The sequence below is a fragment of the Mustela lutreola genome, chromosome 6, assembly GCF_030435805.1.
Source record: "Mustela lutreola isolate mMusLut2 chromosome 6, mMusLut2.pri, whole genome shotgun sequence".
Taxonomy (NCBI): domain Eukaryota; kingdom Metazoa; phylum Chordata; class Mammalia; order Carnivora; family Mustelidae; genus Mustela; species Mustela lutreola.
In genome coordinates, this window is record NC_081295.1 from 22,323,156 (window position 1) to 22,339,879 (window position 16,724).

Here is a 16,724-nt window from a genome sequence, read left to right on the forward strand (position 1 = left end):
CATAGAGAACATAGGCAGTAGCCTCTTCGACGTCAGCCACAGCAACTTCTTTCAATATATGTCTCCAAAGGCAAAGGAAACAAGAACAAAAAGCGAAAATGAACTTTTAGGACTTCATCAAGATCAAAAGCTTCTGCACAGCAAAGGAAACAGTCAACCCACGGAATGGGAGAAGATATTCGCAAATGACACTGCAGACAAAGGGCTGATATCCAGGATCTATAAAGAACTCCTCAAACTCAACACACACAAAACAAATAATCACATTAAAAAAATGGGCAGAAGACATGAACAGACACTTCTCCAAAGAAGACACACAAATGGCTAACAGACGTATGAAAAAAAGGTTCACCATCATTAGCATCAGAGAGATTCAAATCAAAACCACACTGAGATACCACCTTATACCAGTTAGAATGATCAAAATGAATAAGACAGTAAACAAGTGTTGGAGAGGATGTGGAGAAAGGGGAACCCTCTTACACTGTTGGTGGGAATGCAAGTTGGTGCAGCCACTTTGAAAAACAGTGTGGAAGTTCCTTAAGAAATTAAAAATAGAGCTTCCCTATGACCCTACAATTGCATTACTGGGTATTTACTCTAAAGATACAGATGGAGTGAAAAGAAGGTACCCCAATGTTCATAGCAGCAATGGCCACAGTTCATCTGTACCCCAATGTTCATAGCAGCAATGGCCACAGTCACCAAACTGTGGAAAGAACCAAGATGCCTTCAACAGACAAATAGATAAAGACGATATGGTCCATATATACTATGGAGTATTATGCCTCCATCAGAAAGGATGAATACGCATCTTTTATATCAACATGGACAGGACTAGAGGAGATTATGCTGAGTGAAATAAGTCAAGCAGAGAGAGTCAATTATCATATGGTTTCACTTACTTGTGGAGCATAAGGAATAACATGGAGGACATGGGGAGATGGAGAGGAGAAGTGAGTTGGGGGAAATCTGAAGGGGAGATGAAGCATGAGAGACTGTGAACTCTGAGAAACAAACTGAAGGTTTGGGAGAGGAGGGTGTTGGGTGAGCCCGGTGGTGGGTATTAAGGAGGGCATATATTGCATGGAGCACTGGATGTGGTGCATAAACAATGAATTCTGGAACACTGAAGCGAAATTAAAAAAAAAAAGATGGGACAGGGCTACTCCAATCACTGTAATACAATACAGAAATTAGAGGTGCAGATAAGGACAGGCTCCGCTGTCCTTAAGGATGTTGAAGAGGGAGTTCACCTCAATGACATGCAACTTCACAGTGGAGAGTGGGGTGCTGTAGATTTTAGTAGAAGACATGAAATGGTATGAAACGGTCCTTTTGGAAAGTGGTCATTTCCAAATGGTCATTCCGCTAGAAGGAATATACCAGAGAAACGTAGTAGGACTGGCAGGTTGTTTTAATGTCCTTTGGAGACCTGTAGTCAGTTTAAAATGGAGCATAATTAGCTACAGCATTTTCTCTTGCCATGTTTAACTGCTTTGGTTGCAGGACCGGTGAACAGTTATTAATGTTATTTAAAAAGTTATTAAAACAAAACATTTTGCCAAGTGTCTCCTCCCTGCTAGAGCCAAACACAGCTTATCCACCTTAAACCTGTTAGAAGGATGACCTTAGTAGGCTGCCTCACTAGTCTTGATAAACTAAAATGTTCTTCTCCCTTGTACGCCTCTGCTCCAGTGGTGAGCAGAAAGTGAGTAAAACTGTTCTACAACCTTAAGGCACGACCACAAAGCTGAGGGATGCCTCCTCTGCATGTTTCCCATGTGTGGTGAGCTTTGCAGTCCTTACGTTGTGAATGTCTCCTTTTTTTTTTTTTTGAAATCTCTGTTTGAGAAGGATATGATTCCCCTCCATGCATGCGTACACACACACACACACACACACACACCCTACAATTTTAAGCTGCACATGTGTGTATGTATGTATACATGTATGCATGAACAGAGCAGATCTATTATTAACTGCTAAAGGTATCCTGTATCTTTTTTTTCTTCATATAACAGGACTGAAGTTCAATAAGCTTCAGCAAGAAAATTCAGCTAACCAAAATGCAAAAAAAAAAAAAAAAAAAAAAAAAAAAAAAGGTTAGAAGCAGCTTAACAAGTTCCTTCAGACCGTTATAATAATAAAACTCTCCCTAACATCTGACGGGAGTTCCTAGGTATCTCTTCTTGGCATCCTCCAACTACCAACGTAACCAGCTGTGTTAGAAACCAATGGTACTTCTTAAAGACAACCTCAAAGCACGCTAAGATGAGAAGCCTCAAGAACAGTTTTTTAAAAGAGCCTGAAAGAGAGTGCAGTGGGTTGCCTATATGGCATCAGTCGGTCTATACAAACCAATGATGAAATTCCCAAGGCAGCAAAGTAAAATGAAACAAAAGGGACTACATCAAACTAAAAAGCTTTTGCACAGTGAACAAGACCCTCAACAAATGAAAGACAATCTACTGAATGGGAGAATATATCTGCAAATGATATATCCATTAAGGGGGTAATATCCTCACTATATTAAGAACTCACACAACTCAGTACCAAAAAAATAACTGATTGAAAAGTGGGCAGAAGACCTGAAGAGATACTTCTCCAAGGAAGGCATCCAGATAGCTGACAGACATATGGAAAGATAGTCAACATCACTCATCATCAGGAAAATGCAAATCAAAACCACAATGAGATATCACCTCACATCTGTCAGAATGGCTACTATCAAAAAGACAAGAAATAACAAGTGCTGGTGAGGAATCAGAGAAAAGGGAACCCTAGTACACTGTTGGTGGGAATGCAAAATGGTGCAGCCACTATGGAAAAGAATGTGGAGAATCCTCAAGAAATTAAAACTAGAACTACCACATGATCTGGCAATTCTAGCTATTTATCCAAAGAAAACAAAAACACTAATTCAGAAAGATGTACCCTTACGTTCATTGTAGCATTATTTACAATCACCAAGATATGGATGCAACCTAAGTGTCCACTGATAGATGAATGAATTAAAAAAAGTGATACACATGCAATGGAATATTACTCAGCCTTAAAAAAGAATGAAATCTGGATAGACCTAGAGGGATTACGCTAGGTGAACTAAGTCAGATAGAGAAAATAATTTCACTTATATGTGGAATCTAAAAAATGATACAAATTAACAAAAAAAACCCCAGAAACAGATTCACAGATACAGAGAACAATCTGGTAGTTGCCAAGAGGAGAAGGGGAATTGGGCAAATTAGGGGAAGGGGATTAAAAGATACAAACTTTCAATTATAAATAAGACATAGGGTTGCAATGTATAGCATAGAAAATATAAATAATATTGTAACAACTCTGTATGGGTGACAGTAACTAGATTTACCATGATTACTTCATGATTACGTGAAACTAATATAAACTTCATGATTACGTGAAACTAATATAATATTATATATCAACTACACTTCAATGACTAAAAACCCCTATGAGGGGTCCTGGATCAAAAACTCAAGGATCAAAAGGTCCCAAGGATCAAAAACTCTTTTGATCTTTGTTGATATATAAAGTGGTACTCTATCATAATTTTATTTTTTTTATTATGAGTGAAGTTGAGCTTTCTTTCATATGTTTAGAATCCATATGCATTGCTTTCCCTGTGAAGTGTACATGTCATTTGCTCATTTTTTCTCCACAACTTCTGGTCCCTTTATATTGGCTTATTATATCTAAAGGAAATACTGGCTCTTTACATCTAAAGGAAATTAGCATTTTATGGTAGGTTTCAAATTTCTCCTTAGCTTGTCTTTTGACTTAATTTGCTGTTTGTCCATCTACATTACATTTTTTGGGTAATGAAAGGGAAAAAATTTCCAACAACCTAATGTCAAGTGTCTTCCTGCCTGCCCCAGAGGAATCACATGAGATTAAATTTTGTAAAGTTATCTTGAGTGTTTTAAAGAAAATGGCTCTAGAAATATATTAACATTATATGATAGCCATTGTAATTTTAAAATAAGCTGTATGCCTCAAGGATACCATGCTTCTCAAAATAAAGTCTGTTTTAGCCACACTATTTATAAAATAATTGCTTTCAGAGTGGTTCCTCTTTCAGTGGTACAGTTTTGCTTTACACTTCCATTATGTGCATGTTACACTTTTTCTTGATCATCTTCTATCTTTTAATAGTCCTCCCTGCTTTTTAAATCACATACATCTCTACATTTGTTCTCTCTGTCCCCCAGTATTATTTAAATAAACTTCAATAATGATTCCCATTACACGGACAATGATGTCAGAGGGCAAAAGAGTGGATGTTTCCTTTCCATTGGGGCAGTTTTCCACCTTTCCCGTGATAACCCATCCCCTGAGAGATATGTACTTGTGGACACACAACTTGTACAAGTGTTATAGGTTGAACCGTGCCCCCCAAAAAAGATACGTTGAAGCCTTGGGACGCCTGAGTGCTTCAGTCGTTAAGCATCTATCTTCACCTCAGGTCATGATCTCCGGGTCCTGGGATCGAGTCCCACATCAGGCTCCCTGCTCAGTGGGAAGCCTGTTTCTCCCCCTCCCACTCCCCCTGCTTATGTTCCCTCTCTGTCTCTCTTCTCTGTCAAATAAATAAATTTAAAAATCTTAAAAAAAAAAAAAAAAAAAAAAGATACGTTGAAGACTTAAGCCCTGGGACCTGTGAATGTGACCTTATCTGGAAGTTGAGTCTTTGCAGATTCAATCCACTTAAGATGCAGTGGGAACTGGAGTAGGGCAGCCCATAATCTGATATGACTCATGTCCTTACAGGAAGAGTCAGACTCACAGGGAAAATGCCATGTAGACACAGACACAAGGGGAAAATGTCAGGCAAAGTCAGAGGTAGAAATGACAGTGCTGTGGCAAGCCACAGATCACCAGAAGTCATCAGAAGCTATGAAGTAAGGATCCTCCCCTAGAACCTTCACAGGGAGCACGGCCCTGCTCATTCCCTGATTTCAGACTTTGAGCCTCCAGAACTGTGGGACAAGAAACTGCTGCCGCTTCAAGCCACTTAGCTTGTGGGATTTTGTTAACAGAAGCCCTAGGAAGCTAGCACCACAAAGAGGAGCCAGTGAGCACACCTTCTGGGAGATAACCCTATTCTAATCAATGCTCTAATTGGTAAAAACAAGTGAAACCCATTGTAATTTTGTGTTTCATGACTGATAATAACCAATTACTTCTAACTCACATTGTGGCCAATTTGAATACATCAGTACATATTAATGTCCTCACTGGTAATGAGAGCATTAGGGATAACAAAAGATGATGGAAATGCTTTAATATTTTTCCTTTAGAAATCTAGAATCGAAACTTATGCCACTGGCCAGATTCTCTAAGTTCGATTTCCCTCTCAGTTTTTGCTTGGATTACTCTACTTTGATTTTTAAGTTTTAAACCCAGTTCAAGGAGCAGGCATAAAGAGGAATATCTAAATTCTCATTAAGGTCCGCAGTGGACTCTGTGGTTTATGTTATACACTGAGCTTACCCAGAGTACTATAATGGGCTCCAAGAATGCAAAAGAAATGATCTGAGCCCTCTCGGGGCATCACTGATAAGCTACATGTTACTAGGCTGGCATCCTTAGTCCTGTCAATTTTGTAATTCAGGGAAAAGGGGGAATTGGGGAGGACACAGGTAATAAATAAATTAACTCATGTGTTTATTAATACATCCCACAAATATTTAGTGTGCCATGAGCAAAGCACTGGGGACACTTCAGTGAACGAGCTGCCCATGGGGCTCTCTGGCCTCATGGCAGGAACTAATGGCATCGTGAATGATTTCCCGGCAACTGTGCTAAGTGCTATGAAGGAAAAACACAGAATGCCATTAGAACAAACCCTGGAGGACCTTCTTTGAGCAAGTCAAAGTACAGTGAGCTCTTGAGCCCGGCTAGGCATCAGGAGAAGATGGCAGTCATGTGTTCCAATGGGTGAAACAGCATATGATTAATCAGCCTAATTTATTCAGGGAATGTGAGAGCGTCAGTTCATCTGGAGAGGAACAATGGAGAACAGCATGGGGTAAATGACATGCAGGACCTACAGATTACCTTGTACTTCCCTCCCATGCCCACCAGGCTACCCACCAGCTTCTGGTTCCTCCAAAGTGTGTGAAAAGGGAAGGTCTTACTCGGTGCGATGCGCCCCAGGGCGAACCCTATGATCCCCACCCTCCTGGTGCTCGTACTGTAGTGTGATACTCTCTGCTATACAGTGAACTGTCTCCCCCAAAAGATACGTTGTAGTCCTAAACCCAAATACCTGTGAATGTATAATCTTATTGGAAAATAGGGTCTCTGCTGATGTAATCAAGTTCAAATGTCACACTAAATTAGGATGGGACCTAATGCAATAGGACTCGTGTCCTCATGAGACCAGGGAAATCTGACACTGACACAGACACAAGAAGGAAGGTGGCCATGTAACCACGGAGGCAGTGACAGAGGTGCCACAGTTACAAACCAAAGGACACCAGGGATTGCTGGCAAACTACCAGAAGAAAGGAAAGAGCAAGTCTGGATTCTCTCCTATCAGTTTCAGAAGGTGCCTGGCCTCACCAACAACTTGATTTTAGACTTTCAGCCTCCAGTATAGTGAGATAATAAATTTGGGCTGCTTTGAGCCACCCAGTTTGTGCTATTTGGTTACAGTGGCCCTAGCAAACTGATACTGATTTCCCTTGCAGGGGGTGGGAGATATGATGTGCTTCTAACCAATGGGATACGGCAAAGGGATGGGCCATCACCCTCACAATTGTAAGACTCTCTTGCTGGAAAACTCATTCTAGAAACTCACTTTCCCTTGTAGGCTGTGAAGAAGCAAGTTACTAAGAGTCCCAAAGTCACAAAAAAACTATGAGGAACTGAATTCCACCAGCAAACGCGCAAGCAGGGAGCAAATCCTTCCCTAGTCCGACCTCCAGATGAGACCACAGCCTGCCTGACATCTTGACTGCAGCTCTGTGAGACTCTACGCAGAAAATCCAGCTAAGTTGTGCCTGGACTTCCCCCCACAGACATCGTGGGATAATAAACACATGTTGTCTTAGGCCGTTCTTAATCATTTATTATGCAGCATGGAAAACTGATATGCTTACATTGTAACACAGCAAACAGACTTTGAATTCTCTCTGGGAATTGGAAATGTTGAAAGCTGACTCTGTGGGTGCTTTCAGGCATGCTTCAGAAGTTCCCGTCACCAGAGACTCTCTTGTAGTTCCCTTGGTGTGGACCAAGCAACTTTTCCTACCAGTTTTTCACAACTCCTTCCTTAGGAATCCAGGGATCACCTCCGGGTTCTTGCTGCTGGGTCCCTCCAGCCAGGACTGAGGTCAGTCCCATGCTACCACCCTCCCTCATGAAGCCTACGTCTGGTCGCCAGGAAACCACTCAAAGATCCTTTGACCCAATCATATTTAGGAGGGCAGGCCCTTCCCAACATGGCAGCCCTCTCCTCAGTCCATAGCTGTACTTCAGCTCTGCTACACAGCAATTCAAAGTTAACAGTTCTATGCCGTCCCTCCAGCAGAAGAATATAAGGATTTGGTCTGTGATATCTATTATGTTGGAAATTCCATCAGAATGGAGGCAGCAGAAGTACCATTTTAACAACTTGTTACTTTTGAGTATTCACAAGTCATAAAACAAAGAAAGATATAATTTAGTGTTAATGCTACTATTAATTTCTAGCTGACATTTAAAAAATTAGCTTGTCAAGATTATGAATCCTATTTTTAAAATAATGATTAAATACCCTCAAACAGATTTATCTATGTATTGCAAGGTGACAGAAACCAAGGAATCAAAGTATTTTGCATTACTGGGCTCCTGGGTGGCTCAGTCAGTGGAGTGGCTGCCTTCAGCTCAGGTCATGATCCCAGGATCCTGGGATCAAGTCCTGCACTAAGTTCTCTGCTCAGCAGGGAGTCTGCTTCTCTCTCTCCCTCTGCCCTCCCACCCACCCGCATGTGTTCTCTCTTGTTCTATCTCAAATAAATAAATAAAATAGACATTTTTTAAAAAATCTTCTGCACTACTTAAAAGCTCCTATTATGGGTGGAAAAATGCAACACTGCACTATTTAAAATATAAAATTTATTCATTCATTTATTGAATAAATGTTTATTTAGAACATTCTAAGTGAGATTCTATTTTAAACTTTGGTTTTACTTAGCTAGATTGCTCAAAAAAGGTGTGTATATAAGAAGAAAAGTGCATATCAGGTAAAGTTTTAGAATGGCTTATTATTGCAGAATTACCTGAAAAAGCATTGCTGTAATATCTAGACAGGGTCTGCATGATGTCTTTTGAATGCTGGGTCCACGGTGCTATCTTTCTGTAGGTTTTTACACGATGAACAAGTTGAGAACCACCATACTGAAGGGAAAGGGTGTCCCCATGATCTTCATAGAGTTCCTCAAATAACCTATATCAAAGAAAAATAAACATTACAAAATTTTACCAGAAGTATTACACACATGGTTCAGTTAGCCACATATGAATTCCTAATAGCCTTTCAAGCAGACTCTTGATGATAAATCCATATGTAAAATATATGCTACAGTGATGGTCTAGTAAGTAAAAAAAAAGTTCTAGAAAACACTAAAATGGAGGTTGGAGAAACAAAAACACAAGGCGTCAAAGCCAGACCAAGGTGATTCTAACCAGACTAAAGGACCCCTAACTTTCTTCAGGCTGCCAAATCAATTTACCTCCCACAACAGAATTTGATGAGCTCTTGCCACCGACAGATAAACCATACTCTTTCCTCAGAACACGTTTGAAACCTGTATTTCTCCAAGTGCCTGTTGAGATTTTCAGTGCTGTGATATCTGTGAATCTGGCCACTTGGAAGTTGCTCATTTTCCTAACAGAGCCTTTATGACTACCTCAGATGACCAATAACAAGCGCCATTGTATTTTCAAGAAAGAGCACTTCACACAGTGGCATAGATCCAATGGACAGTGAAGAAATGTAATCCTTCATGAAGAATCAATCTTTCATGTACCTTATATTTTTAATTCAAAATGCATGAAGGCACATGACTTCTTTCTAATGCAATCTAAATTTGTTGTTGTTGTTGTTGTTTTAAGATTTTATTTATTTGAGAGAGAGTGTGCAAGAGTGCGCATGAGCCAGGACAGGAGTGGGGGAGGAAAAAAGGGGGAGAGCAAAGGGGGGAAGAGAATCTTAAGACAATTCCGTGCTGAGCACGGAGCCCACCATGGGGCTCGACTTGATCTCATAACCCTGAGATCATGACCTGAGCCAAAACCAAGAGTCAATGCTCAACTGAGCCACCTGGGCACCCCTGCATTTGTTTGGTAAAAACCCACCCGTTTTGTATTTGTCTAAAGCACTCTGGATTTATATAAAGAACATAGTATTTATTCATAATTAACACACACAAAAAAAATAAAAACCATGGCAACAACACACAGGTCTTTAATAAAATATTACAGAATTATTTTGAAAAATGTCTTCCAGCAACATAATTTTTGAGAAGTTAAAAGAAGAAACAAATTCATAGAAGTCCTTATTATTAATCAGTTTTACTCTCTGTGATTACCAGCATTCAGAAGGTGGAAAATAAGATTTACGTAACTGCAGGGCGCCTGGGTGGCTCAGTCATTAAGTGTCTGTCTTCGGCTCAGGTCATGATCCCAGCATCCTGGGATGGAGTCCCATATCGGGCTGCCCAATTGGTGGGAAGCCTGCTTCTTCCTCTCCCACTTCCCCTGCTTGTGTTCCCTCTCTTGCTGTGTCTCTCTATGTCAAATAAATACATAAAATCTTAAAAAAAAAAAAAAAAAGAAAAAGATTTACCTAACTGCGTCTGTATCAAACTGCAGATTCGGCTTGTCGATCAGTCCCAAGGAGTACAGCTGGTACGCCAGAGCGCATTTTCCCACCATAAACTGTGCTGTGTTGGTGCGGTCTAAACAGTCCACACAGTTGGTTCGAAGAACGCCAGTCTAAACAGAAATACCGTTAAGACTGTCAACCGTTATTCAGGGGCCAAAACTGCTACTATCCCACTTTAGATGTCCTTCCTTAAAAAACAGAAGAAAAGCTGTAGGCAGGGTATTATTCCTGAACAAACAATGAAGAACATTATAGAAAAGTCACATTTGCTGCTCACTTAAAATTGCTGCACTGGCATCATTACACCTACTAGTCTGTATTTGAATTTTCTTCCTGAGTTTAAAATAAAACAGTGAATGTTTCCCACATGGACCAATTACTAAAATACATGCTTTTATTTGGATACATCTCCTTTATTGTAAAAACCAAATATTCAGTGGTTGAGGCCGTATCTTTCTTAAAGCATAATTATTATATGTACATATATTGGGATCGTTTCTGGCTTGTTTTCCAAAGTGATTCTAATTTATTCTTTTCCCATTTCTGTTTATGTTTTAATTTCCAATAATAAAATCTATCTTATATAGAAAAAATCTACAGGCCATTATTATTTTAGCTGCGTATCACTTGTAAGAGTTAAATACTGGCAGTTAGGCTTTTAAAAATCATTTCCAAACAGTTAATAATTTTTCATTAAATAAGAAGTATCTCTCTCTCATGGCTGCTTTCAGAAAACATCATACACTGCAAATACAGATTCTTTGTATTATTAATAGAGTAGCATCTATACCTGCAGGCGACCAGCGCGAATCACACATCCTCCTAGTTCATTCCACCTGTGTTTAAAAATAGATGTTTAAGAAAAAATTTAATAGTATAATCTATATTCATTTTTGGTTCCAGCTCTTTATAAGGAATCAAAGGAACAGGGCTGAATACGCCAAAATAATCAACTGATTCTGCTTCTTTCATTCTTTCTGGTAAGTGAATATGCAAAGAACTCAGAAGGAAGGCTCTCCATGCTTTCTTTCCTAACGGAGGCCCAGGAAAGAAGCATCTTCTCTTGCCCCAGGGTCCCACACCCAGGCATTTGTCTCCCATGGTCAACCAAAATCCCTCTTGCTTTATTTTAAGCCCATTTCCTGTCTGGTTTCTACAGACATGAATAGTAATCACAGGGCACTGAGCTTTATCCTTCTCCTCTCAACAGTCAGACTCTCTCCCTCCTCCAGCATTTCTTCGTGGAGCTTTGCTGCATTCCTTTGGTTGTTTTTGCAGAAATCCTTATTATTGTCCTTCCTACTTATTTTCTCCATGTGCTAAGGAATGCCTGGGAATATGTTCTAAGCAATATATAATGATATTGAGATTTTATTTTAATGGTTTAAAGCATTTTAATGATTTAAAATATTTTAAGTTCTTGAAATATCTTCATTATTTTAAAGAAGGTTCAGTTCAGAAGATAGTTCACACAACAGGCCTGACCGCTATTCTCAGAAAGGCCTGCTTATATGGTTGGCCCTTGGCTGACATCTGGGAACTTGAGTTCCCACCGTTCCCAGATGGACGAGAGTGGTTCACTGTTCCTAAACTGTCTGTTGAAACAATATAGTTTTGCTGAACATCCTCGTTCCTTCTGGAAGTCAGGAAATTTGGTATGTGCCAAGCAAAAGCTGCCTAGGGGACCAGACTCCAGTGAAAAACCCTGGCACTGAGTATCTCATCATCTCCTCTGGTTGGCAATGTTTCACCCATTCTGTGACAACAAGCTCCTGGGGGAATTAAGCATGTTGTGTGGGACTCCATTAGGAGAGGACTCTCAGAAAGCTTTACCTATTTCCTCTGGACTTTGCCACACATGCCTTTTCCCTGTGCTAATTTTGCTTTGTATCCTTTGACCTTAATAAATCACAGCCATGAGTATGAGAATATGCTGAGTGCTTTGAGTTTTCCTAGTGGATCCCTGAGCCTGGGAATGGTCTTGTGGACCACTGTCACAAGTACCCTAAAATTCAAATTATAACAAAAAACACAGCTTCTAGTTTCATTGATGAGTTCTACTGTATCTCTGGTTTCTACCTCATTGATCTCAGCTCTACAAAAGGAGGACTTCTGAAGACACACACACTATACAGTTGGTAGGATTTTTTGCTTTTGTTTTTTTAACCATTATAGTTAACTTCGTAGTTGAAAATAAAATGCTGGGGATATATAATATCAGATCCTAAAAAGATAAATAAAACATGATCCTTGATCTGAAGAAACTCACAAAGTAGTAATAATGAAAGATCTGTGAGAAAATAACTGTAATGCAATGATAAACATTATTTTCATTAAAATGTTAGTATTCAGTCGATGGAAAAAAAATTCCTGCTCCTATTTAATGCTGAAAAATAGGATTCACTGCAGAAAACTTCACTTTACAGAAATATTTTATATAATGTTTGTTCCATGAAGTAAAAGATAAAGACTCCTCAGCCTCCATCTCAAGATACATGACCAGAGGAAGTCCTGTGCCCACAGTGAATGTTCATTCCACAATCACCTGAATGTCCTGTCTGTCCCAATAAATTCATCCATCTTTCAAGTAGTACAAACTGCTCATATTTAGAACAGTTATCCATGAGAGCAAAATGTTTGATTTCAGTTTTTAAATACCATACGTACTTTTCATCTGGCCGCAAGATGCTACAGTAAGAATCGGGACGGTTTACAAAGAAACCCGTTTTCTTCACCACGCTCTCCGCAATCACGTTAAGTCGATCAAGGACATTACACAGCTTGCTGATGACAGGAGGAAGAACGAGAAAAGTGAGAAGAATCTGTTTAATATATATTTACCCTTTATATCTGAAGCAAATAGAGTCAATAGTAATGATATTCGTGGATTTAATTTTTAAAATCTCTGGTTTGTATCCAACAGGAACACTGTAATAATTAGTTTCTATCGTATAATGTGTACTCAGTAACGAACAGGATTTGGTGCAAAGAGACATGAAGGGCCGCATCAGCTCTTGGCAAGCCTTAATCTTGGCACATTACATCCCCTGGAGAGCTTTTCCCAAAGCCTTTCACTACTTAAGAGTCCCAGCAGTCAAGTCAATATGCATTCACAGGATGACTGTGAGGCGTGTGTGATATACAGTGGAGGTGGCAGAGGAAGAAAACCCTGGAAAATAAATACAAATGGTGCCCACCTGTGATCAGGCTTAGAGGCGAGGAAAATGTGTGCATATGAGTGTGTGAGGTGGGCATGGGTATCTAACTACACAAAATGATTCGGAAAAAAGCACAATGAGTTACAGTACAAAACAAGCCAGTAACATTAAAAATACGAACGAGGCCTCAAAATAAACCTTGTGTTTCTATGATGCCTGGGACATGAGTAAAAGGAGAAGGCGAGGTTGAAGAAAGGAGGTCCCAGGGATGATATGTTTTGAGTCAGCTCTTGACAGGTAAAGGAGGGGTGGGGAAGTACCCCGGAGGGTTGGGGGGCGCGAACAACAGGGACAGAGGCTCTGGAATGGGACCCCGGCAGCCACACTGGGAGCTGAGCACACAGTTTCAGTTTTCAGGAACAGACTGGCCCCAGAACAAAGAAAAAGTTATTACATTCTGGAACCAACCAGGCGATGGGGTTTAACACTACACTAAGGAGTCTGGATTTACTACCAACATTCAGGAGTTACTGCAGGTTTATCCACAGGTGAGATCGTCTGAAAGCGGCGTCTGAGAAAGTGATTAAACAGGAGGACAGGATGAAACATGGAAAAGTGAAGCCAATGCCTGTGAGGGAAAAGTCGTGGAACAGGGATGTCCTGAAGTGACCAGCTACTTCAAAGAGAATGTCCAAGTGATATAAGTCATGGGCAAAAAAAAAAAAAAAACCCAAAAAAACAAAAAAAACAGAAAACAGAGTCTGGTCAATTAATTGAAGCACTCAAATTATACATCAGTAGCAAAACAGCCCCTCAAGCAGATTCATAAAGGAAATTAAAAGAAAACATTCACTTTATTTTTTTTTTAACATCTTATTTATTTTCAAGAGCAAGCAAGCTAGCAAGAGAGAGCATGAGCAGAAGGGAGTGGCAGGGAGAGAGGGAGAAGCAGAGTTCCTGCTGAGCAGGGAGCCTGATGTGGGGCTTGATCCCAGGACCCTGAGAAGATGATGAGCTGAAGGCAGATGCTTAACCCACTGAGCCACCCAGCTGCCCACATTAACTTTACCACAGAGATCAGTTTCCTGCAATTTTACATCACAAGAAAAGGATAATGCCAGAACCAAACATATGAATATCTACTCACCTTTTGGTGTACTTGGCCATATCCCAAGGGATATAAATAATCATGTGTTCAGGAGGCAAAAACTGGTTGAGGTACGTCACAGCGGCTACAAGCTCTTCACTCAGAATTCTCTCGTGCTTTCTTTTCTCTCGTTCCTTTATCAAAAATTAAACATTTTGGGGTTTCTAATTACCTCAAATCAGAGGAAGAGTCTTTTAACAGTTTTACTTTTCAGCTAAGACAAGAAGCCAAAGTCTTAAATATATGAAACAAAACTTAAAATAAAAATAATATAAATGCAGAGAAATAAATGCTTTGTTGAATTAAAATCAACAGATAATTAGCTTCAAAAATTCCAGGAGATAACATTTCTTTTTAGTAACTTCCTGGAGCCCTGAGAATCCCAGTTCACCTTCCTGGGGCTGGTCTACATACTCCACACCCCACTGTAGCAGAGCACAACTCCCCAAGGACCAGAAGAAAGAAACCCCCAACTTCAGCCAGCTAAGGGTCACCAAAATCAACTGGGTCTGTACAGATAATCCCTCAACTGGCTGAGAGTGCTTTGACAGCCTATAGGCGTTCTTAAATTGGACTCTCACAAAATCCCCTGTGAAGTAGCCAAGGCAGGCCCTTCCCCCTCTCCCCCTTTTACACTGTGGTTGAATGAGGTTAAGAGGTGTTCACGAGAATCTTACCTTCTGCCTCCCTGCCTGCTGTATACCCCATTACATATCACACGCTTCTCATTCGAGAGCTCTCGGGCTGCGGCCTGCTAGCCACGCAGCCTTTGGCAAAGCTCTCAACTTTCCTAGGCCTCTATTTCTTCATCTATAAAATGAGGCAACAACAGTATCTTCCTCACAGCAAAAATGTGAGGCTTAAAAGTGATAAAACATGATCATCTCTTCTCAGAGCATCTGCCACATGGGGACTATTCATCAAAACTAACTCCTTTTATTGTTATCCTGTTCAGGACTTCACTTAGGGACAAGGAAAAACAATTCAGTGATAGTAACACTGACATGGTGTGGAGGCACTACGGCTGGCATCAAAATGGGTCTCCGCTGTTTTCAATCATGGTGATTAGCTATCAGTTGTCATGAATTTAATTAGCTAACCGCTGTGGAAACAAAAAGGGTATCTATTTTGCACAGCTGAGTAAACCAAATGGGAGGAATTAGAAAAGTATTGATTAAGAAGCGTTAAATCAGTTTAGAACGAACATGTAGTTAGCTTTTTATATCTGAGAGAATTAAATATCTGGAATTTTTCTCAAAAGCCCTTCATATCAACTAAAGGAAACAAAACCTTTTTGAAATTTGATCAAATCTGACATTTCATGAGATGGGGAGAACAGGTTATCCAATCAACCATCGGTCATCTCTGAGGAATTTGCTCTGTGCCCCATCTGACTGTCGGGGACTAGCGTTAGTAAGCCAACCTCCTTTGGGGCACAGACCCCTGCTACAACCAAATGAAAACATCACACACACAAGCGGTTTTGCATATCATCTCAAGGGTTCAGAGACTCCTCCAGTGACCATCCAGGGTCCTCAGACTAAAAACCTCCAAATAGTTATGCCTGACTACAGGTTGACTTTCTATTGATTCCCCAGTAATAGCACTGAAGGCACAGGTGGGGATTGTGGCGAAATGTCAACCAGCGCCTCAAACTTCCATAACAAGGGAAGTGGGGGGTGGGGATATTCACAGCACACGGTAAGAGAGAAAAGAAATCAAGGGAAGTATTTCACTTTAGTGACTTCATATGGAGGTGGAAAAAAAAAGTGAAGATCCCTCAGTATCATTCCACACACACAAATGCGTTCTTGGACGCTAATCACAAGTTAATACTTTTTCCGACTGAACTGAATAAACACCTTCTTTTGTCCTATGAATAAAATAACTAATGACAAAGACAATAACAACAAAAACCTTTTCTTTCCATTCCGCAAAACAGTAACTTAATCTCTACACTATTTTCTAGTTAATATCCAGTTATTGCCAGGATTTTTTTGACAATGGAATGATAAACAAGTACAATTTCTAAGTCCGCCGACTAGCCTTTAAAGATTAAAAAATAAATGCACATTTGAGAAACCTGGGCAAGAACACTTTACAACCCCATGTATCGGATATTATTTTTTGAATCTATGTATTTAATGCAGAATTATTTCAAGCATCATAGACTGAATCTCCATTTAGCCATAGCTTTTAACAGCAGCATAAGGACTTTGTAAAATGCGAAGCAAAGTCAGTGTTCCCTGTTTCGGTGAATGGCATCACCATCCAGCCACCTGAAGTCACCAGCAACCTGGGAGTCAAGCCGGACCTCTCCCTCTCCCTCCTGTCACAGCCAGCCCATCGCCCAGTCTCTGCCCTCCGCATGCTTCTGTCCATCTCTACCATACCACCCCAGTTTAAGCCAGGGCCACTCCCTCCCTGGACAATTAGAATAGCCTCCTATGGGGTCTTCCAGCATTCTTTAACCTTGTGCCTATCCACATGTTCTCTTGAGGTCAGCATAGTCTTTTTAAAATGT

The 16,724-nt window shown here is 40.3% G+C and overlaps 1 protein-coding gene across 3 annotated transcripts in view; it reads right to left on the reverse strand.

Annotated features, from left to right (window-relative positions):
- The window catches only part of FIG4 (FIG4 phosphoinositide 5-phosphatase), a 125,531-nt gene that overhangs the window by 62,255 nt on the left and 46,552 nt on the right, over positions 1 to 16,724 (reverse strand). For all 3 annotated transcript variants that reach the window (XM_059176874.1, XM_059176875.1, XM_059176877.1), the window contains 5 exons: positions 14,201 to 14,334; positions 12,563 to 12,679; positions 10,686 to 10,731; positions 9,857 to 10,005; positions 8,289 to 8,455 (listed from right to left, as the gene is read on the reverse strand). In XM_059176874.1, coding sequence (XP_059032857.1) covers positions 8,289 to 8,455; positions 9,857 to 10,005; positions 10,686 to 10,731; positions 12,563 to 12,679; positions 14,201 to 14,334 — 613 coding nt within the window. The remainder of the gene's footprint in view (positions 1 to 8,288; positions 8,456 to 9,856; positions 10,006 to 10,685; positions 10,732 to 12,562; positions 12,680 to 14,200; positions 14,335 to 16,724) is intronic.